This window comes from Megalopta genalis, chromosome 19 (assembly GCF_051020955.1).
Source record: "Megalopta genalis isolate 19385.01 chromosome 19, iyMegGena1_principal, whole genome shotgun sequence".
Classification (NCBI taxonomy): domain Eukaryota; kingdom Metazoa; phylum Arthropoda; class Insecta; order Hymenoptera; family Halictidae; genus Megalopta; species Megalopta genalis.
Genome location: NC_135031.1, coordinates 2,005,151 through 2,018,731, shown reverse-complemented (window position 1 = coordinate 2,018,731; position 13,581 = coordinate 2,005,151). Strand labels below are relative to the sequence as shown.

The 13,581-nt window shown below is 37.0% G+C and overlaps 1 protein-coding gene across 21 annotated transcripts in view; it reads right to left on the bottom strand.

Moving 5' to 3' along the window:
• Positions 1 to 13,581, bottom strand: part of Patronin (calmodulin-regulated spectrin-associated protein patronin) — a 123,123-nt gene that overhangs the window by 25,552 nt on the left and 83,990 nt on the right. For all 21 annotated transcript variants that reach the window (XM_076527335.1, XM_076527336.1, XM_076527347.1 and 18 more), the window contains 3 exons: positions 7,066 to 7,281; positions 5,524 to 5,978; positions 4,245 to 4,360 (listed from right to left, as the gene is read on the bottom strand). In XM_076527335.1, the coding sequence (XP_076383450.1) occupies positions 4,245 to 4,360; positions 5,524 to 5,978; positions 7,066 to 7,281 (787 nt within the window). The remainder of the gene's footprint in view (positions 1 to 4,244; positions 4,361 to 5,523; positions 5,979 to 7,065; positions 7,282 to 13,581) is intronic.

The window sequence follows — 13,581 nt, the reverse complement described above, 5'->3', positions numbered from 1 at the left end:
GACGGACTCGAGCCGCGTTCGAAGTATTGAACAAGTCACGAAGCGAGAACTTTCCGGATTTTTTTAACTACATAACAGTGATATTTTGAAGAAAAACGCTGTTCACCTTTACTTTAGAACGTCTGAAGAATATTTACTAATTTTTCGGACCCGAAATAATATGAAGTTTAACCGTGACAGCTGTTTTAATTTTCTGGTGTGCATGACACCTCGTGTACTTTAGAACGTCTGAAGAATATTTACTAATTTTTCGGACCCGAAATAATATGAAGTTTAACCGTGACAGCTGTTTTAATTTTCTGGTGTGCATGACACCTCGTGTATACCATATGAAATTTTTATGCAAGGTGTACAGTGAAGATTAACGAATGATTTGCAAAGCTGATTTAATAATAAATAAGGGACGTAAAGGATTTGTTTATTAGAGAGATATGAAAAATATTATCAGTAAGAAACTCACCCATTTAGTTGAGGATGCATTTGCTGGCTGAAATTCATGATGTCGAAGGGCACTGACCTTGTACAACGTACAGCTGATCTTTCACTGCACTGTCACTAAACACTGATCACTTAATTAATCACTGATAATCCGAATCACTTGTGGATATTTAAGAAAGATCACTGAGACTCGTTCGCGGATAATCGTTTATTCGACGCGTTCGTTCGGAAGTCGACGTTTCACTGCCAAAAAATCGAGGCCTCGACCGTGGGCCCTTGTCGTTCGTCTTTCGGCCGTCCGAGGAAATAACAGCCGATACTATTTTCTTCGAAGCGCAGGGTACCGCCAAATGAAATAAACAAGATATGCCGAGACGTAAACTGTGTCCGACCCGCTGTCACCCTGCGCTCTTAGAACGTAATTAATGGCCGTGCGAAGAAAATGGTATCGAGTGTCATTTCCTCGGACGGCCGAACGAAGAACAACAAGGACCCACAGTCAAGGCCTGAATTTTTCGGCAGTGAAACGTCGACTTCCGAACGAACGCGTCGAATAAACGATTATCCGCGAACGAGTCTCAGTGATCTTTCTTAAATATCCACAAGTGATTCGGATTATCAGTGATTAAATAACTGATCAGTGTTTGGTGACAGTGCAGTGTAAGTGAACTTCGCAAATAACCATACCAGAGGTTCCACCGACAGTATCCCTCGAATGTTGCGGTCATCGACCTGGGATCAGCTGTTCGTTGTACGAGGTCAGTACGTACGAGTCAGCAAATGCATCCTCAACTAAATGGGTGAGTTTCTTATCGATAATATTTTTCATATTTCTCTAAAAAACAAATCCTTTACGTACCTTAACGCGATTATTTATTATTAAATCAGCTTTGCGAATCGTTCGTTGAATTCTGTTCGTACACGGAATTATTTAAATTAAAATATCATTTACGAACTTTGTTAATCTTCACTGTACACCTTGCATAAAAATTTCATATGGTACACATAAGGAGTCATGCACACCAGAAAATTAAAACGACTGTCACGGTTAAACTACATATTATTTCGAGTCCGAAAAATTAGTGAATATTCTTCAGACGTTCTAAAGTAAAGGTGAACAGCGTTTTTCTTAAAAATATCACTGTTATGTAGTTAAAAAAATCCGGAAAGTTCTCGCTTTGTGACTTGTTCAATACTTCGAACGCGGCTCGAGTCCGTCCCGACCTTCTGTCAAAGCCTCGTGCTGCGGACTCTCTCGCGGACCCTCTCTCTCGCACCGTCACCTCTCATTGGCCAGTGTTTTTCGTTAATAACTCGTAAACAAAGCCGCGGATTGCATTTTCGCAAAGGAAAAAGTTACTTCAAATGACCTCAGCTACCCCTCATTTTCGGCTGTTAAAATAATTGTGGGACACCCTGTATATTTTGTAGATATATACGTGGAGGATCGTTGCTGTTATTTTGTCTGTTACTCCGTTCTTTCTTTCTTTCTTTTCGATTTTGCATCGTTCTTCATGAATAATCTGTTACAAGGTTCGACTCGAGAGTACTTGCTCGGAATCGTTCGTAGGAGACGGTTACGATTTCGTCGAGAAAAAACCGTGCGCTGTGCGATGAGAACAAACTCTGGGCTAGATATCGTGCTAGAAAGAACCTCCACAAAATGGGTGCATTTTCTGCTCGTTTATGGATCCTCAAATGTTTAGCCCCAACTTTGTGCCGGATGGAAGGTTGTGATAAGACATTTTAACTACAGAAAATTCATTCCGAAATGCAGAAGGTCAAGGTGTGACCGCTATGAACACGCGAGCAGAGTTGGATATTATCCGAATCAAATTTGATTCGAATAAATTCTTGGAATCAAATTTTAGTCGAGACGTATTTCGAATAAATTCTCCGAATATTTGGAATAAAATTCTATTTGACATTTTCTTTTCTTTTTTGATATATTAAGACAACGTAAAAAAAAAGAGTCGGGAGTCCTTACTTCGCAATTTTTGTTCATTTGATAAACAACGAATCACATTTTATTCGAAATATAATAATGCCCAACTCTGCATGCGAACTGTATAACATTGTCTTAGCACAAAATTATCAAAGTTTATTAAAAATATAAAGAAAACGATGTTTCCTCAAGTGTAGCCAACAACGATATATCGTTGTACGGCATTAAAAAAGGTTTAACGTTCCATCGCGATCTTTCGTTTGACATCAAATTTGGCCCGAAATTTGAGGACCCGGAAACAGACAATTTTTGCGGAGGTTCTTTAGGATACAAATAGGTTTTCTTAGTCAACACTTATCGATTATTGTCGTCGGTATGCAGCACTCGCTGCGACGCCGTGAAATCGAGACGCTCGAACAGCCGGCGTTACATCGCTATAGGATCGCCGTAAATTAATAACCGGCGAAATTCTTGGACCTGGTGTCAATGACTGTCGCCCTAACTATTGTTAACATTGAAAAACGACTCGACGATAATCGACAGTAGTTCGAACGATAAGAACAGCGAAGGAGGTTTCTAACGACAATGTTCCATTAAAAAGAAAACGAATAGTCTAAAATAAATTGTAGTGTTTCAGGTCAGAGCGATCCTAATCGCGAAACGAATGATGCAAGAGATTTTATAAAATAGGTCAAAAAATGAATTTTTTACGAGACCATAGATCGAAGCGTTTTAATTTCGCGGCGCTGCAGCGAGGTTCGTATCAATGAAAAAAGTCAATCAAAACTGAAAGGAAATATTTGTTCGTGTATTAAACTTGCGGTATAACACGAGCACATAAATTTTGTTCAAAGTACAGCGTACAGTTTTCCCGGAAAAAATCATGAAAGTCGCGCGCGTTTCGAACGACTCGATCGGAAGCACCTTTAATTGAAAAGTAATAAATACGTTTATTAGTCGCTGCTAAGGACCTGGATCTCGAGACTGGGAACGAGTGTGTGTACTGACACTGATAAAAAGCGTGATACCGTTCCGGCTGCGGGCAATCGTCGCTTCTTTCGTGCAAATCTATCTTCCTGTGATAACGAAGACAGATGTCTGCTTCGATGAATTATTATGTCATTTCAAGCAGAGGACCCTTTAAGAATGCAGAAAAATGTCTCGTCCGCTTCGATTCGTCCACATCACTGGATAAAAACTTCTTAAAATTCGAACGATCCAGTGAAAGAAACAATTTCGTCCGAAAATCATTTAGAACAATATCCTATAATATTTGAAACAAGAATAGCAAACTTTTGTTTTGGAACAGCTTTGATCAGATATATTGCACAGCTTTTTAGTTATAAGACCACGAATGTTTATGCGAATCCACGTTTCAATAGATTCCAAACAATGTGAATTGATAATAATATTAACAATGTATGTTAACGCTAGGTTTAACGAAACACACGGACTCACTGCCTTCAAATTTGTATATATCTGAGAAAGGGGTGCGATTACAAAGATGTTATTCTGGAGAGTTATTGTGCTGGCAGTCCATTCTAACGTCAACGTCTACAGAATTTGATTATCTACCATAGCGAGCCATAATCGCATAAAGATCCGCAGGTCTAAACGCATTCGCAAGAAGACACGTTGCTCGCAGCGGAAACGGAACTCCATGGAAAAAAGTATAACAAAATAAATTATAGAACGGGTAAGTCCAATACAGAATGTACGCAGCCGTCACCAATCATATTAATCCAATACCAAAATATTCATGAACCCTTCCCGAGCGAAGGACGCCGTTCATAGTGTCGGACAAAACTCTCGATTGCTATTAATCGTGAATGTCATTTGGTAATCGGAGTGCTCTACGTACCATCTAAGAACTGCATCGCCCTCTCCTCGCCGGGGTAACGCACGCACTTCGCTGGGTGGATCTCCAACAAGTTGTACATGTCCGCCAGAAATACGACTAAATTTTGCTTCATGGACCTGATCACAGAAAATCAATGAGTTCAAGAAAAAACAATCATTTGAATCGCTATTTTCGATTCGAAGACTGGAAAAAAGAAACCTGGCATCATATAGCTAAGCTTGCCATGCTTTTTAGAAAGGCGTAATCGCTTGCAGTGACTTTTGTGCACTTCACGACGTGATTTCGAAGCGTCAGACTATTCAAAAACTGAATTTACATAATATCGCAATTAACATAGTAGACGATGCGAAATTATATTGCTACAGTAATTCACAGATTCGTTCATATAGCTTCCAAATAAAAAACAGAGCGTAAAAATTGTTACAAATCATCGGTATGTATATAGCTTTGTATTTGAGTAAATTTCAATGAAATCTCAAAATGAACGTAACACAACAATTCGACAATCAAATGTAAAACAGTTGTATTCGAAAAACGTGTGAGACACGTTTCTATTTCTACACTTTACAATAGTTACAATGCTGTGAAACAAGTGGTATGGAAAATAGAAATTAACCGCCATAAGTTCCTTGAGAAGTTCAACAATGAGAATTTATCCATTTTCTGTCTCTGGATGTTGTGAAACGTGTAATTTCCTACAGTCAGTGTTGTAAGATGTACTTTGTAAGAATGTGATACTCTAAATGTAATTTGGTATGTATTTCTGAGAAACTTATGAGAGTTGAAGGAAACTTCATTGCCTCGATAGAGGATTCATCAGACTTTAAAAATGCGAACTTCGTTAAACTCTTGTAACTACTGCAAGCATATAAAATCTTTACGAGCGCTGTAGTTTAGATTTCTCCCTTGGGAAAATACGGCCATAACTAGACTGCGGATTTCATGCATTTATAACAAAAAACGACTGGAGGGAATATAAAATGGTAGAAAGTTTAAAAGAATTTAAGACTGCCAATATATTGTCATCGTCTGTGATTAACCCTTTGCAGTCCAAAGCGTTTCCTTCATTTTATATCAGCGTTTGCTGTAACATTGTACATGTATAATTCAATCATATTCTCGTGCATGACTTCACAATGATTTAACTTTATTTTGCACAAAGATCCAAAGTCTACTTAAGTCTAACCGACACATAAAATTTGAATATTGAACGAAGATCCGCAATCTAGTCCTAACTCTGCAAGATGAAAAGACGATTGAGGTGCGAGCACGTGCTTACCCCCTCATGTACGTGACGTCCTCGGGTTGCATGTGAAAAATGGAATAGGGTAAACATCTGTTACAAAACGCGTGGACCAACGACAGATTGTGCAGGGCGTCCGCGACCGATGGTCTCTTCGACACTCGGATGTCCATCCAGTTGAGCTCGCCGGGACAGTAGAAGGCGACAACTGCGGCCAGACCAACGCCATCGCAGAGTGATTGGAAGTCCTTGGCAGCGGGTAGCTCTGGCAGTCGCGTCTTATCACCGGCGCCCTCCTCAGTCTGGATCTTCGCGATCAACGCGTGCGACGCGTGGCTGATCCAGAGAAGAAGCCCCTTCTCGTGGTCTGCCGGGACTTCAACGTCCGCCTGGGGGTCGAACCGACGGATCGCGGACACCAATCGGTCACCGGTCACCACCTCCTTCGCATACAAGACCATCAGGCCCTCTATCACAGCCATATGCGCAGACTGGAACAGAACAGAAAACACCGATTTAATACTGGTTGGCCACAATTTATTTTCGACCTTTTACACTTGAAAAATTTACACGGATCGTCTACCAAAAAGTAGAACGCGTTTGTTCGCTAGATACAGAAAATTGCCTCTCCAATTGCCTCTCAGCTTCTAAACAAGTCCTTAAACAGGACTTGGATTTCATGAAACAAAAAATTTTCGTCTTGGAAGTGTCACAAGTAATCTTGTTATGTTCCGGGTGCGGATGTTGGGTTAAAAGTGCAAAGGATTAAGGATAGTGAGTTAAGGATACATAAGGATAATTTCTCCAATTGACAAATCGCAGACAATGCCTGGCAATTAGATGTTGTGCAGACAATCGATGTAGCATATGCGCTGATACGTGTTTAGAAAATCAGAGATTTTTAAGTATAGTAGATAACTTGACATCGTTCCGCTTTTTTAAAGATTGGGGATATTGTTCCTGAAGGACCTGGCCACGAAATGTGGAAGAGGAGGGTGCCTTCGGATACAAGGACTGTGCTAGATTGTTCAGCACTACTCCAGAATTGTCATTGAACAAGTTACTTCGCTACAATTTTTCAATCATTGTAACTAGACTGCGGATTCCATGTATTTATGGCATTGGAAGATTTTAACTTTTAACTGTTCACGTGTCTTAGGCGTGTCAGGCTGATCTTACATGAAAAACGCCTATAACCTGTATTATTATTACTACATCGAACATTCGTTAGGATTAGCATGTGTAAAGCTAAGTAATTATAATTGATAAGGATTAAAAGAAAAATTACATTTTTATTTCATTTTGAATCGGAACATTTTTATTATAGAGTCCGCGGTTTAGTCACTACACTCGTAAGACTTGGCCGATTAATATTTCAGATCCCCATAAATTATCCTGAATGGTGCGGCAGTCAATTTCGCGAAACAGCGACACAAATTGGCCATCACGCGATTCTACCAGACTTTTTCTTCGAGGCTAGATTAACCCTTAGAAATCTGCATGGACGTCCGCAGTCTTATCGTGATACGGGAAAAAGGGGAACATTGACTTAGAAATCACAGGTTAGCTCGTTCTTACCATCTTGAGTGGTGAATTTTGAATGAGGATCGTTTCGGTGAGTTGAGTGTTATTTGGCTCCGTGAGGTAAACACCTTTTCTGGCAAGGGCCTGCAGAATGCCGCAGTGATTCTGATTGTGATAATTTGGATCCGAATAAATGTTTGCCAACGCCAAACAGTAGAGTTCTGCATTGGAAAGTGCGTGGACGATCTGCGGCTTCAAGTGTTCTTGATCCTGCAAAGAAAAGGTCGGATATGTGAGCAAGAAATTGTTGTGGAAGCCTGTAATCGACTGAAAGTTTTTATATTTAAAAGAACAACATTATTATAAAACGAATATAAAAATATTTTCATCAACATTTATTTAACACTCAAATAGAAGACCTTCCTGACCAAACTATTACACGAGTATGCTTAAAATGATTAGTGATTTTATTTATCAATTTTTTCAACAAATTTTTTAAGATACTCTTTTTAGATACGTTAGTTTTTATTATAGACTTTAATGAAACATGTGAATTGTCTGACAGTAGATTTTTCAAATAATTGTGTCTATACATTTTGAGTCCGAATGGACCCGTGCCTCGCCACCAAAGTATTGATCTATGTATAAGAATTCCCAAGACACGCATACTACCATCGAGCGTAACTGTTCAATAGATCGTCGGTTGAGAGGTATCTTAAAATAGAACGACATCTAAAATTCCAGATTTTATGAATATGAAACCATTTGCACCGTGCTAATCATACAAAATCATTGCAATGCTGTAGTAGATCATCCTTCGTTTTGCCAACTTCTTTGCTCACGATTAGACTACAGACTTTATGCATATTTATGACAAAACTGGGTAAATCGTTTGCAAAACAACGAAACCATTTAAAGAATTTAGAACTTATCTGTCCCTTATTTCTACAGTTTATCTGCCTTTTGATATTAAATTGATACAATGGTAAAAAATTAATAATATTGAACGATAATAAATAATTAATTCCATAAATCTCTTGTTTGAGAATGAAAACCTAAAATGAAGTGAGACTAGTTTTAGCGAAGATTATTCACGTTGTTCAGAACTAATAAAACGATCGATCGAACTATTTCTTCAATAACTGTAAAAACTGTGTCAAACAAGGGATCATTTATAATTTTCATACCGACGATCGTTACATAATTTCCGAAAACCTATAACTTAGTTACAAACTGCTTAATAAATTGTTTAGTAATGAATCGTCCCCAGTAACATTATTTAATAATTTCGTCTAAAAACTTGTCTAGATTTCTTTTAGTAGAGCACAATAATTCAAAACTTGATTAATTGGCTTCCGATAGACACAGTGTTAATACAGACAATATTTTGTTTACATAAATTGGCAATCTAATCATGATAAATTTTGTGCATTTGTAGCAAAGATAAATAGAAGATACACAAAATAGTAAAAAAAACGGAACAATCTACTGAACTTATTACTAAAAGAAATAAATACCCATTATAGTCCAGTTGTTTCAATGTAAGTACAAAGTGTTTGCTCTAATTCGCAGTTTATTCTTGAAAGATGAGTAAAACAGATCGTAATTTCTATTTTCGGCAATGAAAGACCAAGATTAGTCGAGATAAGACACAAATCCCGTTAAAACCGGTTTTATTTGTTTCGTTTGCAAATAATGAAACGATTTCTGGAAATGACTACTTTTCAAGAACAGCGGCGTAATGTAATTACCAGACTGCGGATTTTTGTGCGAAATAAAAATTGTCTGCGCCAATTGGAAGAAACAGAAACTATAATATAATTAGCAAGTTCATTCTTCGTTCAGTTATTTTAGCAGATTAAAAATAATACATCGAAGGTCTCAAATTACCCAATTTTTACCACAAATGCATAAAATCCGCGGTCAAGCAATAAGAATGTAACCGGCGGGGCTTGATGAAAAAAAAGAACAAGCGACAGAATTCGATTCCGCTGCCGGTCACGCATTGTTTCGACATTTCTTACACGTGATTCACGGTGTTTGACGTAGCGTGCGTAATACTTCGCGAACGGCAAGCGCCCTCGCGATCATTCTACCGCGTGTTTCAGTAACCACGATGCGTCGTCTCGGGTTCTTCGCGTTTCCAATCACCGCTCCGGAAGTTACGGAATACTAATATTTGCCGGCCACATCTGCCGGATATTCTTATGCGGTCACCACCCTTCTGTGCGTTAGGTATTGTGTTTCAAACTGCTCGCTTAGGGCGGATCCATCGCGGTGAAATCTGATTTCGCCGCGAAAAGAGACTTCGGTTGTCGGTGTGACTTTGCCCGAAGTGAACCATTTCGAAGTACACGCAAAATTGGGGACAGTTTATGTCATCGATCCGTCGGTTTGGAATTTCTTCGTAAATTATACGTTTCCAAATGTTGATTTAATACACGTAAAATTAGGAAAAATTTAAGTCACCTTTTCCTCTATTTCCACATTCTATTGGGTTGGCAACTAAGTAATTGCCGATTACTTAGAAAATTAAAAAATTAAGTTTCTTCAACTTCCTTGTACAAACTTTCTTTCTATAATAATTATAACAGATTGAAAATAATACTTTAATATCATAAAATTCTTTTAATCTCTTTCAGCTATTTAATATCGTAACTAGTCACACAATTTTGCTACAAATCTATAAAATTCGCTGTCCAGTTATCACATGAGTCAGACTCGATAAAGTATGACAAAGGGTCAATATGAAAATAGTCAAATACCAAATAATAGTCAATTTGAAAGTAGTACATCGATAGTCTTCAATTACTTTAAATTTGTCCAACGTTTTAAATTACTGTCAATCGTTTTAACCGAATTAAAAATGTACGTCTCACTTTTCGTGCCATTCCAAATATTGGGTTGGCAACTAAGTAATTGTCGATTCGTTCAATGAAATAAACAATTTTTTTTACTTGGAATGAAGTTTAATCCGTAATGTATTTTCCATTTTGTTCGATGACCTTTTGCCATCTCTCTGACAACTTGAAAATTCCACGCCCGTAAAAAGTCTGATCCTTTTCGGCCAAAAACTGAGTTAAGTGAGATTTTACAGCGTCATTGTCATTCAAAGTTTTACCACGAAGGGAGTTGTCCAGGGATCGAAATAAGTGGTAATCCGATGGCGCGAGATCAGGGCTATATGGTGGGTGTAACATCAATTCCCAACCAATATCCATCAATTTTTGCCGAGTGGACAAAGACGTGTGCGGCCTGATGGAAAATGACACCTTTACGATTGACCAATTCTGGTCGCTTTTCCTTGACCGCTGCATTCAATTTGTCCAGTTGCTAACATTCACGGATAATAAAAAATAACATAATAATAATAATTTTATAATATAACATTTACGGATATCATAAAAATGGGAGTGAGAGACATCTATAACTGAAATCGGCAATTACTTAGTTGCCAACCCAATAGATGAATCACATATCTCCGAATATTGCAATTACAAATTCAAAATCGAACTTCCAACAGACATAAAAGATAATATCAATAGTTTCCTTGACATGGGTATAAAAAGAAATTTTGGTTGAGCATGTATAACGTAATTAGAAGGAGTTTAAGTCATCATTTTACCGATCTCGATTTACTTTACAAATTAATATACCTGTGATTTTTTTCAATCATCTGGCTGCGCTCATGAATGTTATCTCAAAAGCTATGTACCGTATCCGATCAATTCTTTTCTTATTTTAATCGAAAAGGTTTGATCTACTGTGCAAACATGTTTTTAATTGAAAAATTAATTCCAGGCGTTTGCAAGTTTCTCAAATGTTTCGCTGGTGAATTTAACGAGATATTTACTATCGGACGAGAAACTCGGCAAGCTTGAATTCCCAACGAACATTGCGAATCATGAAAGGTTTCAAAACATGGAGAGGGGAAAATATCTGATCTAGGAGTAAACAATTTCTAAACGCTGTTAATAATTGATTATACTGTGTTACATCTATTCTATACATATTAACTAAGTATGAAGAAAACTAATGGAGTTCCGTAAATTTGTTGAAATATTTTTGTTCCTTAAAATAGCACAGAGAAAGCAACATATTTCAATTTAGAATATCAGATTTAATTTAAAAGAGAAACTTTAATAAAATTCTTTTTTACTTATAAGAGTATCATTTTCAGATATGAAATTTATAATAAAAACAATAATAACACAATTAAAAATACAATTATAATAAAAATAAAAATGAAACAATATTTACATCTTTGAGCATTACAATTATTACTAAAACAATTATTGTTCAAGGTTATAATTACTATAATTATTACTAATTATTACTGAAAAATTATTCTTCGAAAACATGCTTGTCATCGAACTATTTTAAAAAATATAAACTAATTTGCCATTACACACTTGTGCCCACTCAAATTTGATGAAAACAAACTTCATCTTTCACTCTTAATATTTATCCAGAAATTCACACGATTCCGCGCGGATCTCGTATATATATATATAAGTATTTCATTAAAAAGAACGTACAAAATTAATTTCTTAAGACCTCCTGGGAAAACATTTGAAAATTTCCGAAAAGTATGTATTTCCATTTATTTTGACGTCTTCCTAATGCTTCTGAACACAACTATTATAATTAGAATCAATGTCAAGGTTCTAAATAGTAAATAATTGTCCCAGCTTATGAACAAGAAATAACAGGAGAAGAGAATATCCTTTATTTCGATGCTATTTTTAATACTACCACTATCAACTTCTGCCACGCTTAACAATAGTTGATTCGAGAAATAAAATTGTCGATTTTAACTTCTACGGACATGTGTGTTGTAAGAAATATTATTAAATGCCTACCGGTTTTTGAGTTTTGCACTCCTAAGTCAGCCTTTTTCTTCGCTGTGCATTGAATCGATAACCTATCTCAAAAATGAAACTCACGAAAAAAATTTTATTCTACATATTCGAATTGCCGTTCTTTTCTCTTGGGATTAAAAGGCCTGGAACAAATTCCGGGCCGGATAGAACGCGATTATCCATCGATCGATACGTCCAAGGGAAGTTATAGTAATCGCAGATCCCTCATGCATGGCTTCAACAATCCAGACACAAATCTATCCAGATCTCTGGAAACTGGATCTCGCATGTCGAGACGCTTTTGCTTCGATCAGCAACTAGAAACGGATCTAAAGCGATACGGAAACTAGTTTCTACGTTTACGGGTTGCATTCTGTCTTGTCTCGCGTAAAGAAAGAAATTGGGGCAAAGTTAACGTTCTGTTAGTCAGTCAAGCTGGTATTAGTGTCGTCCAGTCTCGCGGCGAACGACAATTTTTTATTCACTGAACCCGATGCATTTCCTGATCCATCCACATTCGAAATCGTTGCAACAATTTCCGCGGAAAAACTGGATTCAGAAGACAACTCTAACGAAATGATGCACGATTTATATTATAAAACATATTTTTTCACATACAGTTTGCATGACATGCATTTAATAGCGATATTCCTTCATTAATTGAATATTAAAAAATTATAAAATGCAATAACTTCTTTTAAACTGGAGTAAATCGTACCAGGTTCAGATAAAAAAGTTATAATCGAGAGTTTATATTTTTCGTCATTCCAGATAATAGCAAAATTTAAAAAAAGAGAGAGAGAGTATTTTCGTCATTATACAATAAATTAGACCCTTCAATATTTAAAAAAAACTGTCATTTAGTCAAAAATGTCAAAAGTCATTTAGTCTAGTTTTGAAAAAGTATTTTCTTTTTAAAAGGTGATCGCAAATTGTATCCTTTAGACTTTCGTTTCTAGAGAATATTCGATCCATTCGTCATTCTAGAATATGCAGTTTTCAGATACTGTAACTAAATATTTTACAAACCATAACGCTTGTATTTTGTAGAAGACCGACAAAGTTTTTGGTCGTGCCATGAGAGACCAAATGTTTTCGAACAGCGACAGGAATTGGTTTTCCATGGCGTCGTATTTCCAGAAATTCTTTACGCGGATGGATACGGGTAACGGAAAAATAATTGCCATGATTAGATTTTACGGTACATTAATCCGGTATATGGTCACTTAAATAAGCTGGCCGTTGCATACGAAATGGCCAATTAAATCTGCTCTTGATCCATACGAAAGGCTGGCTTGGAAACCTATACGCCGCTGAAAATCCGCTGAAAACGAGCGAGGAAACTACGTTTGGTCTCGAATAACACTAGAAAGTATAATGCACGCGTGCAACGTTACCGCTAATTATTGTTAATTATGTAATCTCGTTAGATCGTTCTTACATAAAAAGCAATCCCTCTTCATTCAGGGCCTTCGTCACAATGAAGTGATGAATACAAATCTTCGGCTCATGAATACAAATTCGAACGCGAACCGCGTTCGTGCAAAACGCTGTACGTCCAGAAACCGATCAAAAATGTCTCATCTTTATTCAATTACCTTGGGTCGAACCCATATTCTTCCTATTGGTCATTAGTAGAGTGCGCATTTTATGCATTCATGAGAAATATGAATGGATCAAATGCAACAAAGTAGAAACAAATAGGAAA